The 26,630-nt window shown below is 38.9% G+C and overlaps 1 protein-coding gene across 4 annotated transcripts in view; it reads right to left on the minus strand.

Annotated features, from left to right (window-relative positions):
• Positions 1-247: 247 nt before the first annotated feature.
• Positions 248-26,630, minus strand: part of LOC137298469 (solute carrier family 15 member 1-like) — a 55,218-nt gene continuing 28,835 nt past the window's right edge. For 2 of the 4 annotated variants that reach the window (XM_067830746.1, XM_067830747.1), the window contains exons 10-25: positions 19,261-19,338; positions 18,715-18,797; positions 17,560-17,646; positions 16,941-17,030; positions 15,784-15,828; positions 14,121-14,156; positions 13,728-13,816; positions 13,400-13,481; positions 12,737-12,853; positions 10,675-10,836; positions 8,254-8,300; positions 6,653-6,796; positions 4,977-5,112; positions 4,309-4,440; positions 3,226-3,333; positions 1,999-2,496 (exon numbers count right to left, since the gene is read on the minus strand). In XM_067830746.1, coding sequence (XP_067686847.1) covers positions 2,308-2,496; positions 3,226-3,333; positions 4,309-4,440; positions 4,977-5,112; positions 6,653-6,796; positions 8,254-8,300; positions 10,675-10,836; positions 12,737-12,853; positions 13,400-13,481; positions 13,728-13,816; positions 14,121-14,156; positions 15,784-15,828; positions 16,941-17,030; positions 17,560-17,646; positions 18,715-18,797; positions 19,261-19,338 — 1,625 coding nt within the window. In that variant the 3' untranslated portion in view covers positions 1,999-2,307. Of the gene's footprint in view, positions 2,497-3,225; positions 3,334-4,308; positions 4,441-4,976; positions 5,113-6,652; positions 6,797-8,253; positions 8,301-10,674; positions 10,837-12,736; positions 12,854-13,399; positions 13,482-13,727; positions 13,817-14,120; positions 14,157-15,783; positions 15,829-16,940; positions 17,031-17,559; positions 17,647-18,714; positions 18,798-19,260; positions 19,339-26,630 lie in introns of all 4 variants that reach the window. The other 2 variants (XM_067830744.1, XM_067830745.1) reach the window with 2 other exon arrangements.

The following is a 26,630-nucleotide window of genomic DNA, read 5'->3' on the forward strand; positions in this document are numbered from 1 at the left end:
CCTTGCTAAATGATCAAAAGTATTAAGCTGCACCTACTGTTTCACAACAAAATAACCAAAACACAAAATATGTCAACCGAAAATAAAAAACTGCCCTGATATAAATATATTTTGATATTTCATCCAAACCAGGGAATCATAGCTGATCTGATTTGTGACCCACTGACTTAACTAGTGTGACCTTGGCATTCTGACAGGAAACAAAATATCGTGGTGAAATATGTTAAGCATAAGTCATCCATTGTAATTTTTGTATAAGCAATAAAAGTGAGATAACTTATATGAAAGACTGAATTTGATAGATGGAAATAGCATTATCAATAGCTTCATTTTTCATAAAATAGATGAGATTTTATATTGTAATTGCAATAGTCCCCTTATATTGATCATATCAAGGCACACTGCCTGCTCATAGCTCTACATATAGTACTAACCCCAGTCGTAGGACACTATCATACTTTCCAATACTTTTTCAACTCCTTGGGGATCATGGCAATCATATCTCGAACACCATCCAGCAAATAATAAAAAAACGTGCCCATGTTCTTATAACCATGGTAATATCGCTAAGCCACAGAATGCCGGAGAGTCCCATCGGTTGTCATGGTAACCAATATACTGTAAACATACTTATATTCGCTTGGCTTGACAGTTTAGACTACATAGCGCAGTTAATTATTCGCGGAATCATTAATTGCCAGAACTGCCAGCTGTCTCTTTCGCCGTCACTAACAGCAATAAAAACAATCAGAGTGGCTTAACCTGACATGCAGCATGGATTGCTAAGTCACAGGAAATCCCTGCCTGCCCGATATATACAGTAATACGGTTACTCAAGATCACGGAAGTATTAACAACTTAGAAAGTGACACATTGTGATGGTATACTATATAAAGCGCTGAAAAACACATCATTGTTTCAATCATTATGTGCTGAATTCTGACAATTTGATGATAGCATTGTGAATTTGTGATTTCAAACATCCGGGTTGTTGAGAATGTGCTGATGTGTTACTTGACTATTAATTACAAGTACTAATGGTCAAATAGAACACGTGACCAATTTCAATGGCGGCCTCAACACACATTACTGGTTTTCGCTATAATTCGTAATTCTGCTATAGGAATGGGCTCATTAATTATTTTCGGTGCGCGATATGGGAAATCCATTACAGCGACAGTTACTAGTAAGTTTGATTCTTTATGATTCTATCAGTCGCCATTTTAACATTCCCACAGATGCCGTTCCTCAAACTTGATGTGTTATGTCAACAACTCAGAGGTAAGCATGTGTATAGTTAACGAACGAAAGGTTTATTCGCGGTGCACAAGTTTTGGCGGCAAAATATTTTGCACGAAGAGTGCCAAAATAAAACCTGTGCGATATATAACACGTTTACAGTAACCTGCATTCTACATAATTTCAGGTGTAAAGTTTTCAGAACAAAAAGTGAATTCTAACATATACTCTTGGAAACAAATAAGGGAACACCTGAAAGAACAAGTGTTCCTTTATTCTTTTCCAGCTTTTTTCATATGGTATGTATTGCACTGTGGGAAACTCCGAAAATAAATAAAAAACACTTGTACTTATTGTGTTCCCTTATCTGTTACTATATCTATACATTACACACACATTTGTCGAAGATTACAAGAAAATAGCCAGTATTCACAGAAGAACCTAATTCTGAAAAAGACCCAAATTAAGTCTTGGCAAAAAGCCAGCTTTCAACTTTTCTGATTCAAATTTAAAGATTTCACTTAAGTCATCTTCATAAAGCAACTTAAACATAGCCTTACATTTTGACTTAGAAATGTCTCAGATCCCTCATAAATACTGCCTAGGTTCACCAATAACCTGATATATGCCCCTTGTTAAAGTCTCCATCTCTATAACAACAATTCTCGACTGATATCTGATTTCGTCTGTGAGGTTTCCCTCTAACTATGTCCTGAGAGTTTAAAAATGTTTGGAGTAAAAAACTACTCCATTGAAACATAAGATTAATTTTGTTTATTAAAGTTAAATGTCAATAACGACTGCTTTTAAAGTATAAATACATGTGGGAACATTTGCATGCTGCCACACTTATCTCTTCCTCATCCTTAAGTATTGTAACTTATGCTTGTTCGACATCCGTATCTTTGAGGAATAGCTCCTTGTTATTACTGAAGATCTAACATATGCCTGCTTGGCACCCTTATCTTTGAGGAATATCTCCTTTTCATCCTTGAGTGACATAACCTATGCTTGCTTGTCATCCATGTCCCTGAGAGGCATGTTTTCCTTATTCTTAAGTGATGTACCCTATGCTTGCTTGCCATCCTTATCCTTGAGTGGCATCTCTTCCTTATCCCCATCCACAAGTCCTGCCTCATCTGTGTCGCTCCCGCTGGCGGATGAGGTCACATACAGGTATTTATAGAACACTGTCATGATGGCGAAGATTATTGTCGCAAGACCCATGAGAGCGGCAAACAGGAAGAACTCAGCGGTCTAAACAGCAAAGACACATTGTTAAATATAGCCTTGTTGAGTAACATTAAAGTACATCAGTGGTATCAGATACTCTGATTGACAAGAGGAGTGTCACTTGATATTCTAGGTAAGGGTTGTGGGATTTTATTAGGAGACCAGGTATTTTTTAAACTTCAGATGCAAAAGCACATACCTTTAAATTAAAGCCATCAGCCTACATTTTTTCTTGTCAAAATCATCTTGCAAAAAAGTATGTATGTGGAAGACAATGTGTCTCTTTTCATCAGTCTGAAGGACAGTTACTGGTTTTATGCCGCTTTTAGGAATATTCCAGCAATATCATGGCATGGGACACCAGAAATGATCTTAACACATTGTACCCATGTGGAGAATCGACCCTGGGTCTTCGGCCTGACTAGTTAACCACTAGGCTATCCCACCACCTTCTTGCAGTTTTAGAGACATATGTTACAAATAAAATAATCCCAGTCCTTTTCCCCACAAAAAGGATTGATCCCTAAGCAGGTATTCTTACTATAAAAAGTTGGATTGTAAATAGTCAAGCTGACGTACAATGTTGATGACCTGTGAACAGAGCAAGCGTATGACTTATGCCTGAAACAATGACATGCAATCAACCTAGCAATGGATTCTTACAAACCTATGTATTTAGCTATTATGTAGCATGACAAGCCTAACTTGCTTGGACACACTTTTTAACCAAAGCTGACGAGTTCACCATCCTACCTGGCTCGGCAGAAGCTGCACCTCTGCAACGATGACGACAACCAGATCCCCTACTGCCGTAGTCAGCAACCACGCAGCCTGCACCACAGACTTCAGTCCATTTGGAGCCTACAGACATAAAGAAACCAGGGGTTACCATGGAGACCATGTCGAACTGACAGATACATAGATACCAAAAGTTAGCACAGAGACCATATAGAGCCTAGATAAATAGACACCTGGGTTTATCATGGAGACCATGTCGAACTGACAGATACATAGATACCAAGTGTTACCATAGAGACCATATAGAGCCTAGATAAATAGACACATGGAGTTATCATGGAGACCATGTCGAACAGACAGATACATAGATACCAAGTGTTACCATAGAGACCATACAGAGCCTAGATAAATAGGCATATGGGGTTATCATGGAGACCATGTCGAACAGACAGGTACACAGATACCAAGTGTTACCAAGTGTTTACCAATACACAAATATCACCGGTTACCATGTAGGCCATTTTTAGTCTACAGATACATAGCTATCAATGTTTACTGTGAAGAACATCTGCTGCTTGAAACTCAGCTTATCAACCTAACCCTTAAACAAACAGATTTTTGTCTGGAATAATTGAAAAGTGCTGATAATGAAAATAATTAAAGTGAATATATTTTGTAAATTTTAGAATTCATTCACAAAGGACAGATAATATATAATTTCATGTTATGAGTAGGTTGTCTCCTCTTTGAGACATAAATGGCTGAGCCAGTCTCAACTCAACATATCAGTACAGCTACTCAACAGGTAGACTGATATCATAGATACCAGTCATGATGTAATAAAAAACGGCACTTCAGCAGTTAGCAACAGTGTGTTATATGTCACATTTCTAACAAAACAACAAAAGGGAACAGTAGATATTTTGGTAATCCTGAAAATAGAATACAAAATATGTTCCAGTAACCTTTGGTCCTTGTAACATACCACAGCATCATGAGAGATGAAGAAGTATTTAGTTCGAGTGTACACAAAACACTGAACTGAATTCTGAATATATAGGAAGTGAGGACTTGTGGGTACTCCTTGTTGTATCCTACCTGAGAATATGCGAAGGACAGTCCTGTGACGGAGAAGAGGACCTCCCCAACTGTGATGATGACATACTGTGGAACCAGCAAAAACATGGACACCTGGTTCTCAGTTAGGCCCTGGAACACCTTCACATCTGCCTGCAACAGAAGATTGTCATGTACAACTACAAAAGATGATTGTCATGACTACCATTAAAAGAATATTGTCATGTCCACCTACATAAGAAGATTGTCATGTTCACTTGAGAGAGAAGATAGTCATAACTACCAACAAGTGTCATGTCCACCTTCAAAAGAAGATTGTCATGCCCACCTACAACTGAAGATTGTCTTGTCCACCCACTAGAGAACATTGTCATATCCACCAACAAGTGTTGACTGTAATGTTCACCTAAAAGAGAAGATTGTGGTATCCACCTATAAGAGAATATTGTCATGTAGGCAGTCGTGTCCACCTAAAAAAGAAGAATGTTGGGTCCACCTAAAAAAGAAGAATGTTGGGCCCACCTATAAGATATGATTGTCATGTCCACCTACAAGATAAGATTATCATGTCCACCACTGACAGGTTGTCAACAACCAACAGTGTATAACTTAAAAGATGACTAGATGAAACACGTCTCCTAGACATCAAAGTGATATACTGTTTCCTGGTCCAGGACCTCTGATCTTACCTCATCATTAAAGTCTGCAGCTGAGTTTCTGTTGATGAGGGCCAGGGTGTATGTGGCCCCAGACAGGAAGGTCACTAAGCCTGCTTGCTCCTTCCACTCCTCCCCAGGGGCCTGTGGAGGCAGGGACACCCTGTACCTGCAACACGACTCTCCCAGTCACACCTGCTACTAATTAGGATATTCATACAGAGCACATATCCATGCAGCTAATGCTTGTTCAAGGTGCTGGTATTTTTCCCATCAATCATTGGATGCAAATCTCAACAGCATATTGTATGATCAATCCCAACTCCCTTGGGAGTATGCAACTCCCTTATTAAGGCTTTTTCATCCTAACAAGATACCCATTCACAGCTGGGTGGACTGTGATACACAGTCAGAGTACTTTGGTCAAGTTTACTGCATGTTGCTGTGCCCACAACTAGGAGTTTGCACGTATTCATGTGGCCAGCTGGTCATATACCAACTGATTTGTGGGTTCTTTTAGGTGCACAGGATTGTGTACTGTACACTAGTGACAACACTGAAAGAGTCTGCACATAAAGTTGACTCCAAGGTGTTCACATCCAGTGGGCTCGATCCCGACACCTCAACCTCACTGGAACGTTAGCCTGGCGCTTTAGTCAGCTCACCCACAGTGCCCCACATAACAGATTGTTCTGGCCCCAAAAGCAAGTACTGCTGTAAGGTAAACAGTATCTAGTTCTATACTTTTTAACTGGGATTTTGTTATTGTTCAGACTCATTTTAACATTGAAACAACAATAATTACTAGCTTAACATTCATGCACCTTCCTCTATAATGAGACCCATGAAGATCCAGATGAGAATTGGTCTCAGAAACCCATGCCTGCGGAGGTGACTAACAGTTTTTATAGTTCAAAGTTTCCTCAGTTCAGAGTCATTTGAACATAATTTGAAATAACCACTGTATTTAGAGTGAAGATTTTAAATAAAGCTTAAATATCCTTTTTCATAATAGTACTGATATCTGTGAAAAACAAGTCACCTAATAACAATAGCATAAAGGGAGGAGTGTTAATTCTAATTTCAAATTTTGTATGAACAGTTGCAGCAGATGAGTAAGGCTGAGGTTTGCAGGTGTCCGTGCTGTGGTCAAGTGTACATTATTTGATCACTTTGTGACATATAGCGTTATTGCAACTACAGTTGAGGTACAGTCTCCTTCCCCTACCCCTTCAGCTAACAACCCCCAACCCACCCTGTTGGCTCTATGCTGGTGTACACAGTAGTGTTGTCTCAACTACCCACTTGTCTTCCCCTACCCCTTCAGTTAACAACCCCCAACCCACCCTGTTGGCTCTATGCTGGTGTACATGGTAGTGTTGTCTCAACTACCCACTTGTCTTCCCCTACCCCTTCAGTTAACAACCCCCAACCCACCCTGTTGGCTCTATGCTAGTGTACATGGTAGTGTTGTCTCAACTACCCACTTGTCTTCCCCTACCCCTTCAGTTAACAACCCCCAACCCACCCTGTTGGCTCTATGCTGGTGTACATGGTAGTGTTGTCTCAACTACCCACTTGTCTTCCCCTACCCCTTCAGTTAACAACCCCCAACCCACCCTGTTGGCTCTATGCTGGTGTACACGGTGGTGTTGTCTCAACTACCCACTTGTCTTCCCCTACCCTCTCAGTTAACAACCACTACTCACACTGCTGGCTCCAAGCCGGTGTACACGGTAGCGTTATCGCGGCTCAAATTGAGGTACACAGGTGCTCCTGATACCTTATTCCCATTCATGGGCACCAGTCTGACTCTCTCGGAACTGTTCGTGTAAGGCAGGTTACTGACAACGCTGGAACAATCAGGGAAAGTTACACCATTATTCAGTCATATAATCATCAAATCTGATTGGCGAGTTGTTGTCTGGTAAAAAAGACTCCTACATGAAGATTCTAAACTAACAGCCTTATTGAGATAACACATATATTCAATGTTTTCAAACTTTGTATTTTCACACTGGAAGTATGACGATGATTACAGAGCCTTCACAGGCAATATTTCACTAAAGTATGTTCTCTGCAGAATTAGCAATATTCAGGCAACATGATGGCAGAGGACACCAGAAATGGGCTTCACACATTGTACCCATGTTGTGAATCAAATGAGTGTAGGAAATATCCCCATCAGGACCCACAAATCCCCACTTCTTTATCTTGACATTTCCCCACACCTGTTTTGTAAACCAGTAGGACAATTCCCCAATCATCATAAAAATAGTGCAATATATGTAAATGGGATCAACTAATCTGTGCATTATGTGCATTCAATTGTTACAGGAAATGGGATCAATTAATCTGTGCATTATGTGTATTCACTTGTTAGGGGTGATGGGATTAACTGATCTGTGCATGATGTGTATTCACTTGTTAGGGGTGATGGGATTAAATAATCTGTGCATGATGTGTATTCACTTGTTAGGGGCAAAGGGATTAACTAATCTGTGCATTGTGTGTATTCAATTGTTAGGGGTGGAGGGATTAACTGATCTGTGCATGATGTGTATTCACTTGTTGGGGACAAAGGGATTAACTAATCTGTGCATGATGTGTATTTACTTGTTAGGGGCAATGGGATCAACCAATCTGTGCATGATGTGTATTCACTTGTTAGGGGCAAAGGGATTAACTAACCTGTTCTTTAGGTGTATGCTGGTCAGTGAGGTTTTTATATACTTCAAGTATCTTCTTAACTATTTTAATACAATTTAGCTCCTAAATACATACAATCTCAGCTTGTGTTTCTTCATTATGTGATGGATGTGGGAACTGACATACTGGTTACAAAATAGGTAGGGGAATGTCCTTGGAGGAATTGTCCGTACAATGAATCAAACCCAGTCTTTGGCGTGATGAACCAATGCTTTAACCATTAGGCTACCCCACAGTCCCCTCCACCATGTGAACTCATAAAACCCATTATATCCATCAGCAAGGGTGTATGGAATTCTAAAATATTTCTGTACATATCTTTGCCTATAGCCTCGCAAAATTAATATAATTCAGTTAAATAATCCACAGACACATCGCTAGTGGCAATAACAATATCATTTGTACTCCAGGAGCCGTATTTATAAAAAATCTCAGAATAAAAAATTACTCCTACCTGTAGAAATTTCTGAGATTTTTTATAAATATGACCCCAGCTTTACTCAACACAGAATGCCTTTAAAATGGATTCCAGCCATAATGTTAGGAAAACATGACAATTTGGGGACAATTATTTGTAAAGATAAATTGGCCTCATAGTCACCTGACATCTGATAGTCCATTACTGGGTTTAGTCCTTTTATCCATGAACTGAAAGACAATGTTGAAAAGTAATCAAAAGGATGTATTTGGAAAGTCAGAAATGCTAAACTTGTTGACTCAGATTTCAGTGAAAAAGAATCTTTAATAAGATTTACATAAAAAAGTTATTTTTTAATATAATATATGGTGTGTTGCATCAGATAATGTCTCCATAAAACTACAATTTACTGTCCACTGGGTTTCACGATGAAGCCATGATGATTTCATAGATATGAGAGTTGGTTTAAACATATTTATTCGTGAAAAACGAATGGATTGGCACACAAGCTTATGTTAATGCCCCTCCAAAGCATTTTACAAAAGTAAATAAACCAAAGTTCTAATACAGGATAATCACATGACAAACCACAAAGTAAATGCACATGAAACTAGTTAATAGTTAATGTTTCAAAAACAACCAGTATATATTTCTTAGAGCTAGTAATCCTAAAAAAATATTTAATATCAAATCTACGAGAATCAGTGACGAAGAGGTAGACAGATTTTAAGATGGCTAGATTATCAAGATCAGATAACTCACTATTTCCTTATAAGATTGTCTTTAAGCTGTATCCATGTTTGTAATATTCTGCATCATTTCTTAGTACAGTGTAATCAGGACAGACAAGTAGACAGTGTTGGGTATCTTCACGAGGAGCGCCACAAGAACAGGAAGGATCGTTTGAAAGATGTTCAAATTTATGATAGTTCAAATCACTACAGCCTAGTTGAAGCCTGCTGTGAATAATTTGACAAAATCGACTTCCATAAATCATGTCAAATCCAAATGTATGTCCAGGTTGTGGGGTTATTTTTTCAATAAATGATTTTTCGGTTTGAATCATTGTAACGTCATTTGGTAAAGCATTCCAAAGATGCAACATATGTCATATTTGGGATTTCACTTTCTTAGTAAAGTACAAATTCTAGTACTTTTTTCGGTTGAGTCCCATCCGGAATTCGAACCCGCACCCTCAGAGTCAGGCACCTAATCGCCAGCACACAAAGTCAGCCGCCTAGCCCGCTCAGCCACCGCGACTTCCACTGAGCGGGCTAGGCGGCTGACTTTGTGTGCTGGCGATTAGGTGCCTGACTCTGAGGGTGCGGGTTTGAATCCCGGATGGGACTCAACCGAAAAAAGTACTAGAATTTGTACTTTACTAAGAAAGTGAAATCCCAAATATGACATATGTTGCATTTGACCACTTTCTAAAATGGCATCGTGTAATCATTCCAAAGATCAACTGTACTTGGTAAAAAGGATCTTGAATAAAGAGTTCTTTTTACACAAATGTTTTGGAAGTTTGGTGAATCTCTTAAGTTGTATGAATTACTGGCCGAAACGCTGTCTGGGACAAGAGTACATAAGTAGTCTGGTGCATTGTCGTTTATCATTTTATGGAAGAGGGTTAATTTTTGTATACGTCTTCTCTCAATAAGAGGAATGAACTTAGTTTCTGCATATAGTTGTCTTGTTCCTCTTGTTGCCCTACAAATTGTCCTTAATGCATCTAACTGTAATTTTTCTAAAGCGGTATTCTGAGCAGAGGTGCAGTTGTCCCAAATGTGACTGCAATAATCAAATAACAGCAGAATGAAAGACTGGTACATAATCTGAAGTGACCTACATGATAAGGTCACATATTTCAAACTTCTCAAACAGTTTATCATAGGAGTGACTCTATCTACAGTACTATTAATTTGAGCAGCCCATTTAGCATCTTTTTGAAATATAAGACCTAAGTGTTAATGTTATTTGCCCAAGTTGATATTTTTCGTAAATCGTCATTAAGACTGTTTGCTGTTAAAACAGGATCTCGTATTATTACGTACAAAGATGTGTCATCAGCTAAAACATGTATGTTACAATGAATATTATCCACAAGGTCATTAATATATGTTAAGAATAATAGAGGCCCTAGAACTGAACCCTGAGGAACTCCTGCCAACACAGGAATATATGTAGAGTTATGTCCCTTTATAAGTACCTTCTGGACTCTGTTACTTAGATAACTACTTAGCCATTCTATCACTTTACCACTAATTCCAAATGTCTGTAATTTGTTTAAAAGCTTTACTTATATCACAGAACACTGCTCTTACTTCTTTACCTTTATCCAAAGCACTTGCAAGAAAATTGTACAAATCCATTACCTGATAAGCTGTAGAATCACCAGGAATAAATCCAGATTGCATTGTACTAATGATATTATTATCTCTAAAATAATTAAACAAGTATTTATGAACACACTTTTGTGAGTTGTAAATTTTGTTATAGTTATGCTATTAAATTTTACTATAGCTATACTACCTATTGATATTTTGATTTATAAAATCACAACACCCTAATAATCCATAACAAATAGACAAATCATCAATATACCTGCATCATAGTCATGTGACCTTGTGAGTCCGTCATGACAACAACTCGGTATGCTGTGGCTCCTTCAAACAGGAAGGTGTCTGTCACAGAGCTTGTTTTATCCTCTATGCAAGCAGCAGACAGCGACATGTTGCTGTTTTGATGTCGGAACATACCAGCATCCTAAGAAAAATGAAATTATACAACACATATTTCAAAACATAACACAAGAAATCCCATAGACATACCAAACATTTTATATGTCATGTTCTGTTAAAAAAAATCCAATTCATCACTTTAAAAACACAAACAATAATAATGTTAATAAACGATGGGGAACCCTGAAAACAATTACTTATGTGTAAAAATCCATCATAGTTCGAAAACAAATAGCCAAGCAATGACCATAAACAGAGTTTTCAAAATGTCAGGTGTTTCAGCCATATTGAAGTTCAGATTCAAGCCTTAAGAGAGGATCTTTATCTTTTGAGCAGCATTTATAAAAATCATTGCCAGCACCAGAAGTAAAAATTTCAATTTGTTTAAGAGAGTGTTTCTTGGGGTACATATATGAATTTTCAGCTGCTGAAACTGGTCTGAAACTGGTCTGCACTGCAGCATGGACCCCCATCCCATGGTGATACCTCCCCTACCGTGTATGAACGAGCAGTCTGTGGTACTATTGTCCCAAATTATCATTCCTTCTGCTGATGACAAACATCATAGAATAGACTAATACATGTACAAGAACAACTCTCCTATGAGTTTGGCTTATTCTTTCTCAGAATATATCTTTCTTGAGGTACACAGAAGCATTAACACAGTCTCCAAAAGGCCAAGGTATCAGGAACAGGGAAATCCTGAGTGTTAGTCAGAGGCCAAGATAATATGTGTATCTGGGTAAAATATGCAGAAAAAATTTCCAAATATACATTGAAAAATAACTGTAGTGTCAATTATGCATTGAAAAATCTTAGATATGCAAAAGGTTTAAACATATGGAGACGGAACATATTTGTAAAATCATGTGCGTCATTGATTACTATCATTCGTGTTGATTGACAGGTTATGTTATCATTTTCTTGCCATGCTCACTACGTTTCCATTATTTTCATCAAAGGTGATTTAATCTACTTTTGGTGACTCAGCAACTTATCACAAACAATGGTTACCATGGTAACACATATGAGTGATATTTGGGAATGTTTAAGTTACAGACATTGTGAACAATGCTAACATGGTCATCTTCATTGTAAATGAGAAAACATAAGAAAGTTAATACCCACTCAACAGTCATAATACCCACTCAAAAAACAAAATACAATGGGTACAGTACCCACCTGAGACAAATCTCATCTGGAGCTCTGTAACAGCTAAACTAGTGCTGCTCCGTTTACACCTACCATGTCACGAGACAATTCTGAGTGAGTGGGTTAGTTTAGGTTTACGTTACTCTCAGCAATATGCCAGCTATAAGGAGGCATTCTGTAGATAATCGAGTCCTGACAAGACAAACCAGAGATCAACAGCATGAGCATCGATTGGGAACTGATGACACCCAAGTAAGCAAGCCTGACTACCCTATCTTGTTAGTTGCCTCTTACGACAAGCATTCTAACCCTGATCTTCATGGGCCAGACAATTCTGACGCAATGACAATGACCATTGCTAATGACCAGTGGTGCTCTAACACCCAAACTCGACCCAGAATGTTTCAGACAAAAGTGTGAAATGATGGCATCTAGTGGACAATTGAAACCTTGGAATGACATAACCTGTCTTCACTTTCAGTTAGGTGAGCCTGAGAAGTGACAACTGGAAAACAGTCAGTGACAAGTTATATAATCTATAAAGTACATTGAGCAGATGTTTAAGCTATGCAAAAGCTATGCTATGTTTAATATGTGTGGTAGCCTAAGAATTTGCTCATCATGACAAAAACCCGGGTTCCCCCACCTCACCCCGTCCCATCGTGATATTGTTGGAATAATGGAATACTGCTAAAAGCAGCATAAAATCATACTCACTTGCTCACTGTAAGTAAAAATAAACCTGTAAGTAAAAATAGACTCTTCAGTCTCACCTGGTAGGTAGACATGTTGCCACTGTAGAAAGGGGAGGTAACTGAGATATTGCACTTCACAGTGTTCAGGATTGTAATGCCAGATTCCCCAGGGGCTATGGGAGCTTCTTTGTTGGCCTGAAACAAGACGTTAAACCTATGGTCACAGACAAGTCACCAGCTTTGAAGGAACACACACTTTTGTTCTACTGGCGGTGTCATATGGACTAATCAAAATTAGATGAATTTCAAACAGGCATAAAAGTTTCTCAAACCTGGATATCAGCACACATAAGCACACATAAGCAGACACTCATGTATGCACACAGATGCATGCACAAGGGGCATACAAACAGAATATTAAGCATACACATCTCATGAGCACATGCCCATTGTGTAGGATGATGCTCATGCTTTTGATCACTAGACTGCCAGGCTCAGACATGATTACATACAAACTGCTTTCATAGAGCTGGAATACTGCTGAGAGCAACAAAGAAACCAATCCTCATGTCACATAAACTGGTATGCTTCATTTATCTATATTCCATACTGAGGATGGATTATGAAACCTGCATGCATGAAAGTTTCTCAAACTTGGATATCAGCACACATGAGGATGGATTATGAGAGACCTGAAAGGAAAACAATACCAATGCCACAAACTTGTCTGATGGTACTCACATCCAGTTTAACCTGTACAAGTCCAGCAACTATAAACGCCAGAACACCAAAGCTCATTCCCACAACCATCCGCTGTAGAGGCCTGGAAGCAATCAGAGATGTCGCATCATCCTCCCTTATCAAGGGAATGATATATCCATCCCTCACATTAAATACCATGAAACATCTTGATTTTGAGTGCTCTTAAAATTGGGAACAATGACATGTGTAAACACAGCAAGCTTGACCACCTGATCTTGTTAGTCACCTGTTACAACAAGCATGAGTTACTGTAGATCAATTCTAACATGGATCTTCAGGAGTTAAAGTATATGTGAACTGGACTCACCTGTGTGGGATCTTGCAGCAGTCTAGCAGCGGGTAGATGATGTGTTCAAAAACTGGGATGAGGAGGATGATGAGCAAGGGATTCAACACCTGGAGCATTAACAAATCAACAGATACATTGGTATATTACAATGTTAAAGTACCAAGCTTTCATATTACATTGTAACAACACCCAAAAGTTGGTATATTACAATGTTTAAAACACCAAGCTGTTATATTACGTTGTAACAACACCCAACAGTTGGTACGTTACAATGTAAAAACCCCAAGCTAGCTGTTATATTACATTGCAACGAGTACTGTAACATCGTTCTCTTGGAATATTATACATATAATCCAAACATCAAATTATATTATTACATTGTAAAGTGCACTCAAGTCACCCTCACCATACCTGAAACTGATCAGGCTTCAGTCGTCCAAGACTTCCCTGGAAATGACAGAAGAAAACAAGTTTAACATGCAACAAAGTAAGGCCAAGACTCTTTTTCCATTAAAAGTGACAGATATTTTAAGCATTTTATGAAAATACATTTTCAGTTGTAGGCAGATTGGTACTCCATGCATCAGGGATATGTATAGAGAACTAGCAAGCATCGCTGACAGTCTTCACATGTAGGGATTCACTTGAGCTAAACATGTGGGTAATACCCCATCACAAAAGGAGTGAGGGAAAACACTGTGTTTTGGTTTTAACAAAATGCAGCAGTTATCAAGCGAGTGTATGAGTTTAGTGTTATGCCGCTTTCAGCAATACTCCATCCCTATCACTCTGGGGGACACAGAAATGTACTCCACACACTGTACCCATGTGGGGAATCAAACCTGTGTCTTCAGCGAATACTTTAGCTGATAGGCTAACCCACTGCACATCATCACTTAGAATGTGTAAAAACCTACCAACACATTAAGTGACTTGACTATTCATCTTGGCTTAATTATAATCCTTGATGAACTGATCGAATAATCGGTTAATCAAGTGATAACACTGCATCGGCGATTATCAGTGGGCTTGGAAGACTAACTGATATTCATATAAACATCAAATCAAACTTTAGAAAATATGTTTCTTATTGTAACCTTTATTAAATCAAGACATAAGCAGCTGATACAGTTTCCTTTCCTTTCCTTGTCTCAACAGGAACTATTGTCAATCGTAGTATTAATCTGTGCCTCGTTTGCACAATGTCATGGCTCTGTCCTATCATTGCCCATATGTGTTATATACAATTACAATCGACTATTGATCGACTATTGATCTCTGTTTACTGAGCTGCATATTTTGAGGGATAATCAGCACTAGCAAATTCCCTACTGAATCACAGATCAGTTATAACTAGATTCAGGGTATATGTCTTATCTATGTGCATCCACTACCAGATCAAGTCTCTGAATGTTAACCCAAATCAGAAGAATGTTAAATGAAATAAAAAGAAATATTAACCAGGGCCACAATCTTTCAGCACTGGAAACATGGTTTTTATTGAAGACTATTGAAATTTTTGCACAATTAGACACTATGTTCATAATGCAGTGAAGAAATGCAATGTCATCAAGTTCAAAATACAGAGTTACCTCCCCTGGTATACGGTGATTCGGTGCTGTCTGCACTTACAGCTGTTGGGGGTGAAATGGTTATACTGTAGTACTGGTAGAGCCATGGTATTTTGACTTTGGTTCAGTATACCGTAATGCAATAAAAAAATTCCGTATTTTTGGTTTTCATACTATCATTTTATTCACCTTTTTAAACCTTTTCTAAACTGTCTAGTTCTCAATCAAATCATTTTGCAAAAAATCTTTGCATTTCTTTACTAGCTGTCAAGTTGCTTCATTATGATCACATCTGATATATCAAGCCATAGTGAAGGTCTCGTACCATGATATGTACCATACCGTGTTTAGAGTGTATCATTTCACCCCTTACAATGTACCATACCATGTTTGGAGTGTACCGTCCCAACCTTAGCAGCTGTAAGACAAGTATGCACACCCTGCATATTGAACAGGGACAGACAGCTACTGTTAGTGCCACACTATAGTGGCACAAGCCTTACCATGGACCCATCCATTTCTTCTGCTTGGAGAGTCCACCTGGAGCCCTGAAACAAAATTGATACATGATGTTTCATATGAGTGAAAGGATTTATGCCATTTTTAGGAATATTCTAGCAATAACATGGCAGGGGACATCTGGACTTTCCTCACTGCACCTTAATTCGGAATTGACCCTGGTCCTTCACTGTAATGAAAGAAGGGTTGAGAAACGTCTGTGTGTGACATATATTCACAATAAATACATGATATATACTGCCCTGGAGCTCTACATATGCGTGTGGTTTAATAACATATTATGAATTTACATCCTACACTTATCCTGGCATTTTTCCTAAAAAGTGCTTTATTAGTTCTTAAAACAGTGAATCTTTCTCAACTCCTTAAGGAATATAAAACCCTGGAGCCCTATATGGCCGATGTTGGGATAAAGGGGATACACATTCATACACATATATAGTTAAACATCTAATAAGTGACCTATCCAGACCTGGAGCCCTACATGGAAACGCCAAGTTTAATAATATACTTTATCTTACCTCACACGTCACTTTCTGATTGGCAAGCGCTATTCTATTATTTTCAATGTACCCTGCTTACAGGCAATGTATTATTTTCAATATACACTGTTGGGAATTCCAAACTCTTCTGGTGCTTCAATGTAATACTTCTTTGCCTCAAAAACCATTGAATCATGCATGAAGCACGGAAAATTTCAATGTTTTGCGATTGAAAATTGATGGAAGGGAGATAACTCTAAATTTGTGTACCTTGTGTCATCTGCAAAATGGTGATTCGCCTCGCATTCAACAGAAGTGCTCAAAACAGTTCAAAATTCATGTGTTCGGTAAGATAAATATGTTGTTCTCTGGTCCTTCGGGGTCCATGGGCTCATGTACCCTCAAGGTTTGTTTATGTTCCCCAAGCCTGCAGAGAACATAAACAAACCTTGAGGGTACATGAACCCATGGACCAGTGAACACCTTATAATATATATTAAGAATTTATATTCCACACTTTTCTAGACATTTCTTCTGACATGTAGTTTACGAGTAACTAAAACAGCAGATCTGTAAAGATCTTTCTCAACTCCTTGAGGAATAAACAACCCTGGAGCCCTTCATGGGTGTGGTCAAGAAACCAGTGATATATCACCTACCTGCTGATCAAACAATGCCCAAAACAATGGCAGGGGCAGAAACAGCCATAATACTTTCAGTAAAATCTTCACATCTTCTGTGAAACTTTCCTGGAACAAAAACAATGACAGGTAAAATTTAAAACATCAGCCAGAGGATATTCGGTCTTAATTGTGTGAGGAATCTGTTTTTATAGTGCTTGCAGATGTTTGTGAAAAGGGTTACCCACAATTTCTTTTATAAATAACTTCTTGGATATTCCTAAATATTGCAAAATTATATAGACTCATGTGTATTATCTGCCTCTATTTGGAAGGATGATAATTGTTGTAACAACCCTTCACAATGTTTAAGTCACATGACGTCTCCAAAGCTGATGTCTCCAAAGTTGTTAGCCAAGTGACAGAACATATGGGAAGTAAAGTTTCAACTCATTCACAAAATCACACACATCAAGAACCACAGAGGCCCATTTTCATAGTTTAAGGAGGTGGGTCTTGGACACAAGTTATGAAGTCTTGAAGATAGTATTATTAGTAATATCAACAGACAGTGGACTGATGGGTTTACTTCTTGTTGTCAGAGTCTGCAAGTGGTGCTGTACAATGCCAATACTCTGCTGAAACCAGCCAATCTCACCTCAAACTTATCTTCTGCGAGGTTCAACCAGTGGGTCTTGTTCTCCTGCACCTTGCCTCTTGTCTGACATGACCTATAAAGTCCATGCTGCAGAATAACATGACAACTATACAAAATGTCTGAACCAGGGGAACAACGGTATTGATTATTTCCGGAAACAGATGCAAAAAAAATAAATAAGACTAAAAAATTATTCAAACCTATCAGTGAAAATGAGGTGCTACCAATGACAGCCAAAGTGTGACCATTGTCACTTGTTCAAAGACAAATTCTGGTTGAATATATTCTTCCAATCAACCTATGTTAGTCAATGCACTGATATCACAATATAATTTGTGCAAAATCATGATTATGTCTGACAGACACATTCTTTTTTGGCAAGCAACGATGTGCTCTTTCTCATATTTGTTGCTCACAGCTTACGATGTATGCATGCAAGCAGTAGATCAGTCAGTCAAGGGATGACATCATTGTGGAACCAGAAGACAGAATTGCAGACAAAGAGAGATAATCATTAAAAACAGTGACAAGGTATAAAACACTTTATAAAAAGGTATATTATGGATACCATCATGAAGTAATCATGGATTTATGTCCTCCAGACACCACCCTTGAGCTAAACTGTGCAGCTTAACATTGCATTCATGATTACTGCACTTCAGAGATGTGTATGAACAAGTATGTACGGCTGGTAGACTAATGTCTCTGAATATATATAATTCTGATAGCAACAAACTCTAAAAATTGAAAAGGAGCCCCAGGGAGTGCAGAGATCTTGAACCTGAGGACATCTAGTCTTGCTTCACTTAGGGCTGAAGCACTGCAGAAATGGCTAGGCAGTAAGGAAAATAATGTGGTTCAGGGACTGTGAGACAGACTATGTGACTGGTCGTAATAGTCCAGAATATAGCCTGTTTCATACTGCTAGGGAACGGAGATATCATACCACAGTTTAAAATGAATACCTTCCTTGGACACAGAATGCCAACTTCAAGCAGTCACATCCTTAATTTATTCCCTTAATAATGATCTCTTTCACAGTACCATCTTTTAACATCCTATAGTATGATAAAGCGAAGGCTTGAACCACAGACCTTTCTCTCTCCCAGCGAGTGCCTTATCTACTAGACCATTGACAAGCATTGGTCTACTCACCCATATACATCGTAAAACTTTTCCTAGAATATTCCCTGAGGGTGGATTTCTTTTGTACATCCTAGTCCCAGCAATAAATATAACTGAAAATAAAAACAAATAAGGATTTGATACTGCAAATAAAATGTTTTTCTAGTGTTGAATGATAAGTTCTTCAGCTGTGATAACATAAGCCACAAACAGTTAAATATCCAAGTTCATGGATAAATTGCACAAACGTAACAATGTACATAACATTAGGTAGAAAATCTAATCTTAATGGAAATATTCTAACCTATGACTATCTGGTCTAGAATGTGATCTTAAGCCACCCATGGCAAGACTTTCTGACTAGGTTGTTGTAACTCATAATATCCCGGTTTCATAGATTGATGCTCATGATATCAATCACTGGATTGTCTGGTCCATACATTATTATTTCCAGGCCTCCAGCATAAATCTGGACACTGCTGAGTAGGGTGATAAACAACATTAACTAAAATGGAATAATTAAAGCGTAAAGCATCAATGAATGGCTGTTCGCAACAGCGTGTTGTCTATACTTACTGATGGCCAGGAACATCAGAAGGGCAGGAACACCAAAGGCAAGGGGGTAACATGTGTCCTCTATACAGTGTACATCAGCTGTAAACCATTGTAAACACATTACATCCACATCACAAAACATCAATTGTCGGCTAAATATTTAACATTACATTAGCACAATAAGTAAGTGAGTGAGTATAGGTTTACCCCGCACTCAGCAATATTCCAGCTATAAGGTGTTGGTCTGTAAATAATCGAGTCTGTACCAGACAATCTGTGATCAACAACATGAACATCAATCTGCGCAATTTGGGAACTGATGACATGTGTCAACCTAGTCAGCGAGCCGAACCAATCGATCCCCTCAGTCACCTCTACCATAAGCATAGTCGCCTTTTTATGGCAAGCATGGGTTGCTGAAGGCCTGTTTTACCCTGGACCTTCAGGGTCACATTGGCACAATAAAGATGAACACATTTTAAACAGTAAAACCTGTGACTTATGGACAAGAAAACACCAGACTATCACAGACTGGAATATACAACTAGCACGTAAACTAAAACATTCTTCTGAAACACATTACAGGGGTGAAAATCATTAGAGTATAGTTTTATGCCACACTCAGCAACTTTCCAGCTATATGGAAGGGATCTGTAAGTAACTGAGCCTGGAACAGCCAGTCGAGTGATCAACTGCATGAACACAGAACTACACAACTGGAATACGGTGACATGTATCAAGCAAGTCAGTGAGCCTGACCACTCGATCCTGTTAGTAACCTCTTATGGGTTACTGAAGATCAATCCTAACCCAGATTTTCATGGGTTCATTTAACTTATGATTAATAATTTATCCATGACATGAGTTAGTGACATAGAAAATATATATGTCGGAAGTGGGATCTGTTTTACAAGTGCATGAGAATGCTAAATATCAATGAAGCTATACCAGAGATAATGAAATGACACAAACGTTTTCACCAAAACCTGTTCAAAGTGTTCTTTTTTAATACCCTCAGAAACTTATTTTCTCAGCAAATGAACATGCCTAAAACTAGTTAACAAGTTGTTTACTTTGGTTCACACCAAATAATGGAAAGCATGTCTTACTATGCAAGTTTCTGGTGTTAATTTTGATGCATTTACTTGTTACAAGGGAATGAGCAATGTTAAAGCAAGGAGTGGTCACACCTTACCCCTTCACTTATGCCTTGGCTCGTCACATGACAAGTGTAGACAATATGGCAGCAGCTTAGTTTTTAGACTGAACTGGTTTGTTTTTCAAGCACTGATCACATGTGCTGAGTTTTCTGACAACCAAAAACCTACAAGTAGAAGGTAAGTTACTTATTTTGTCACTTCATTTTAAGCTAAATAATTGTTGTTAGTGTCAGTATTAGTATAATAGATTTGTAGTCAAGTTTCAAGCCATCATGTTATAACTCACTGGCTTCAATTCTCAGTACACAGTAAAGAAAGACTTAATTCTATTGCTAACAACTTATTTCACATATTCGTTTGATTTCTAGATGGAAATATATCTTGAGTTGAAACATGTTTGCAAGTAATAGTGATAGTTCTATGACCTTAAAACAATTGATAGGGTGTATTTGAGGTGTGTGAAAAATATTACATACTGCCGTTCTGATCTGATCAGCCACTGAAATAATTCACAGGGCATTGTTTGTGTCTGGGTACTGTCCTAAACACTTCTTTAACATACACCTTTAATTTTTATGATGAGAATGTACTATCAGGTGAAAGGTGTTTGCAAGTAACAGTGATATTTTTATAATTTTAGAAAAATTGTTAGGGTATATTTGATGTTTGTGAAAAATACGACATATTGTCAAGCTGATCTGCCATTGATGCTTGTGATACTTGTGATGTAGGTCTAACACTTTTTTCTTTCTTATTTATCTTTGCACTTGAAAAAAAATGGAAAGATGTTTACAATGCTTTGTGAAAGTTTTAAACTTTCTGTTTTGAGGGGAATGTGACAATGTCAGTTGACATTTTGTTAATGCCCATGCCATTCCCCACAAGCAATAAGATATCTGAATTAATTACAAATGTAAAAATATGTCAAAGCAGATATAAAAAAAGGACAGCTGATGTTAAGATGTTTTCTTGTTATCCATTCTTTAACATGTTTGGGGAGGTATGGGCACAGAGTATCATTTATTCTTTCATTCATTCATTCACATATGTATTTCTGTATTTTGTTCTTTTTCTTTATTTCTTTCATTCACATATACTTTTTGCCATTCATAATATATGGTCTCTGGTTTCACATTAATTTTCGATGCAAAGTATGCTAAAATATATGCTGGCAAACTTCCGATGGTGTAAATACACTCAAATTAAACAAATAACTATATACATGTGACAACAGTTCATAGCTGACTACATACATCTAGTTGCCTATGCTTTTCAATCACTGATGCCCTATTTTGGTTGCAGCTGCATCAGAAATGTGTGTTTTATGTCAGTTGTGAGAAGGGGATGTGCGGGAAGGATGGTGGTGGCGAGATGTATTTATACAAGAACTTCTTGACAAAAATTAAGCTTTTTATTTCCTACTCTTGGTCTTTGATTCATAAAAGAATTGAGATAAGTTGCATTCGACATAAAACTACACATTTGTTTTGGTTATTTTCTTTAGGGCATATTTACACTATCAGTAAAACATACGACCAAGCAGAGGTAGGCCAGTAGATATTTTCACACGCTCTGTGCATGTGCACAGTGAGTAAAAAATTAATGTGAAACCAACAAACTGTAAAATTCTGACCGATACAATAAACAGCCGCAGTTGTGCTGGGAACGAACCAAGTCACTGAGTGTGTTGCAACATGACATGGCACACACTAATTAGTACAAATGTTGAAGGAAGCAAGCGGGTGACACATCCCTGTTGTAGATAAATATTGATTCAGTGTCACTTGGTTGATATTTTCCATATCATACAGAGTAGTGATGAATCTTTGTGTTGATATACATAATATCATGAGATTCTTCATATGAAATGACTGCAGTGAGTAAACAGAGAATGTTTGCTTCATTCATGAAATTCAGTTATTTTCTTACTCTCTAAATATTAATATTCAAGCTGGACCATACAAAAAGGATGACTACTAATGGACAGTATTTCGCACTATCTGGAGAAACTACACAATATACAGTTGGTCTCACATTCACTGTACAACCGCCCGAAGCTTTTCAATTCTGCTGTCATATGTGGGAACAGCTGCAGCCATTGCTACAATAGATAGTGTCAACAGAATATCTATTTCAGTAAACAGATCTAACTGTCTGTATCCAGTTGAACTGATGTTTTTCCACTGTATCTGATGAAATTAGAATGGATAAAATCATATATATATGCTAATCTATTGAAGGAGGACTTTTGTTATGGATTGACGACCTGTATTAACTCCAACAGCTTCCATGTATATATTCTTGTTGTCCATGATGTATATCACTTGCTTGATAATGGTGTTAGCATCTACACTAAAATACTGCATCTATTAGTAGTATAGGGAATGATAGTTCTGGACCACTTTCAAGAAATGTCTCTACAAAGCCTTATTTACTAAATAAGGCTTTGGTTGGGTCATTAGCTCTTGCTACTATTACCCCTACTACAAAAAAGTTGGCGGTAATTACTGTGCCTTGGTAGGAGGTAACACTGTGCCGTACGGTACGATCAATAATTCTTCTCTTACAAATCCCCTACCCGGCCCATCCCTCAAGTAGTACAAGTTAGGTTCGTCGGCTTTCATATCCACTTTATCTATGTTGTAAGTTTTGACTGACCATATAGGATCGGTGGCTCGCTTACGGCTATCACCCTCGTGTTCCCCCTATGTTATGTTTATATCGATGAAACAGTTTAACGTGAACCGCCTACGATCTCTTTGGTGTTCATAATAAAGGCTTGCTGGGCTTTTTGTATCCCCTGTTCTATGTACTTTTTTTTCTCGTCCTCGCTGATAGCAGACTTACGAGACTTGGACCGAATATCTTGTTTCATTCCGTTATATTTTTTGAGTTCAGATAGGATTGAACGAAACTCCTCTTCTGAGATCTTACTGTCAGAGAGTGCCGTGGAAATTCGCTCACTCACTGTGTTCAGCTTTGCTTCGGCCAGAACCCTGATCTCGTCGTGTTTCAATGCCTTACGATTAAGTCTGCGTGATACTAACTTAAGCGCCAACCCTACCAACCCTGTCACCCCAGCCGTTATTTCAATACCTAGCACTATAGGTGCAGCCACGATGGTAGCTAACAATCCAACACCTGCCGCCCCTAGTCCCATGCTGGTTGCCATAAGGGTAGTGTCAACCCCGTCCACGATATTGAAAGCTCTATTGTACTTTTTACATAGTGCTTTCCGCGTGTCACGGTCTTGTTCTAGTTGACGTTTCACATCACATAACTGCCTCAAGCGGAACCCATCTACGGTTTCCAGTGTCTTCGCTACTTCCTCTACGACTGGGTACAGACCCATCCTATAATATATATTTTGAAAGATATTTTAATTGGGTTTCAGTTAATAGTCTATCAATGTATTTGAAACCTACAAGGTCTAGATTACTAGTCAGGGTAATAGGTGAGAGGCTAATAGATTTTTCTGTTGTAATAAAAACCCCACGGAGGCTTGTCAAGTGGTTTATAGGACCCGTGGTATCCTGTTGTATAACAATACGGCAATATTTGCCTTTGTGTATGCTAAACCAGCTTATTAACACCTCGGGTAAAATTTGGTGTACTATTGGGGGGTCTCCATTGTCTGAATACTCAAAGAAGACTTCTATGATGAGTGTGAAAGGGGGGGATATTATTTCAGGATTACTAAATGTTAATTTATTTTCGAATGGAGCCGATAACCCATTGTTGCTACTTCTTATTAATGTCCTCTCCGGAATGAAATCCCCGACCCAGATACCGTTATTCTTAATCTTAGAGATACGCCCCACTTCAGTTAATGTGATATAACGTGAGGTGAGTGTTAAGTTGATCAGCCATTTAGGCTTTGTGAAATCTGGTAACGGCACCCGTCTGTACACGTTGTCTTTGAAGTGCAGGATGTAGAATTCATCTTCCTCACCAGGCTGATCGAATCCCTCCGTATCTCCTAGGTCGTTAAGCGTAGTGTTGGGATGATGACTGGTCATTATTATATTATTACGATATAATTTCCAACTGGTTTTCTGATAATAATTCAGGGGTTAACTTCATACCCATGAAGTGTATGTTGTCAGGCAGGAAGATATTGATTAGTGATATCTTGTTTTCCACGATCACGTTGACCCCCTGCAGACTGGTGTTGGCGCCGACACCCACCCGCACGTAAACGTTGCAAACTTGATACTGGTGTCGTTTCACCCACCCGAGTTTGATCCCCTTCACGATCTCGACCTCATTCACCGATGGTTCCCCTAGGTAGACTTTGATGATTAATGTTGAGTTTGCCGGTAGACTCTCTAGTATCTTGACCACGCCTTCGAATTCAGACACCAACTGCAATTTCACGTTTTGCATGGCCGGTTTACTCGATAGCATGTGGGCTGCTATAGTGTTGACTGGGCTGACGACTATGCTACGTCTCTGAGTTGGGACGTAAGCCACGAGCAGGGTTCCATTGTTCACGACTTTGTTTAGGTGGTTGTCTTTGTTATCAGTGAACACGTAGGGGGAGACGAGTCTAATATTGATAAACCAGTTGTTATCGGGTAACAACACCCACTTGTCATCTTCGGTGAAGACGAGCATATATGGCTTGTTTCGGGCGACGGTAGTGCTCTCAACATCGTCTAAGTCGAACAGTTTACCTCCGAACGATGGGTATATTACCCAATTATTATCACCGGTGTTGACAAGGGTGTACTTAGTGTTGACTGTTGCTCTTGTGGTATCTACTATATCACTTAGGGTTCCACCGGAGGGGATTTCAACGCGTTTGTAAATGTTGTTTTTCAGTTGCAAGGCGTACGATTTACCATCTACTCCGGGAGCGTCGAAACCGCGCGTGTCTGCAAGGTCGGAGATCCCGATATTGACGCATTTTTTCACTCCGGGCCCTTGTGCGCTGGTCATTTTACATGAAGCGTTAAGCTGAGGTATCCTATATTTACAGGATTATGATTTATATCTAACACCGATATTGTCAGCTCAGGTATGTTGCCCTGGGTTAATCTCTTATACTGCCGTGGTGAAAACGACTCGGTTCTACCGTCGTTGAATTTCTCAGTTTTCACCGGCACTGCTCTCAGTATAGTGGAAGGGTGACCTCCTTGAATGTTGTACGTTGTGCTCACCTGATCGAGATGAATGTACAGCTCTCGGTACGGTACTAGATCGGGTAACTTCGTGCCTGTGACGGTTGTTGTTGGTTTTATCTCGTCAGGAGACATACCGAGTATCCTCGCTAATGGTCGGCCTAGCCTCAAGGAGGTTCTTCCGTTGTTGATTAACACCACTGTACCGTTTGAGTCGTTCATCTTGAGTTCGGCTCCCAGGGGTTTGAAGACCTCGTCGTTTAGAGAGCAAACGCTGTAGTAGCCGTCAGTTATCTGACTGCGAGTTCCACTGACGAACAGCTTATTGTTGCTGATGTTGATGTTAGTCCATTGCGGTAGGTAGGTGATATCGCAGAGTGCGACTTCGAGTTGACCTGACGTGTTATCGATCGCGTGCGTCAGCTGAACGGCCTCACCGCTCGTTATTCCTGGAAGTGTTATGTACATATTACATATATATTTATTATATAATAGTTTTAAAATGTATTCCCCTGGTGTGTTTTACCCTAAACTGGACGTAGATTTCTCCCCCATGAAGATCGTGGTTGCTCCTGAGTTGTATTTCAATGCCCAGCTTTTAGATGTGTTCGATAAGTATAAGCTTTCGGTGACTAACATCAAGGCAGTCCACGCTTGGTTCAACAACCCTATGCAGTTCTGGCAGAATCAATTCAACTTTGCCGTGTGGTGCGCTACAACAGGGTGTGGTGTGGCATTGACCGACACTCGGCGTGGACCGCTGAGTCAGTCTGTGTTCAAGTTCCACGTGTACTACCAGGTCAGACGTATCCTTAAAGAGATCAGCGCCCCCCTCCCACAGGACAAAGCGTGGGGCGCAATAAACAACCCGTACGATAGACGGGCCTAAGAACGTATTTGCAATGAATTCGAAATAAACCCGAAGACGGATTGGCGTTTGCCGGGGCCGAACCACGGGTTGGGTATTCCTTATGATGGCGCGCGATCAGTGAAAGAAGTCAGTGATGATTTACTGAAACGAGATATACTACGCCAGGACTTTGCTTTGTCGAGTAATGAATGGAGGGATGATCGTATGAACTTTAAAGGTGGTGTTGCTTTCACAGTC

Source organism: Haliotis asinina, chromosome 10 (genome assembly GCF_037392515.1).
Source record: "Haliotis asinina isolate JCU_RB_2024 chromosome 10, JCU_Hal_asi_v2, whole genome shotgun sequence".
NCBI classification, from domain to species: domain Eukaryota; kingdom Metazoa; phylum Mollusca; class Gastropoda; order Lepetellida; family Haliotidae; genus Haliotis; species Haliotis asinina.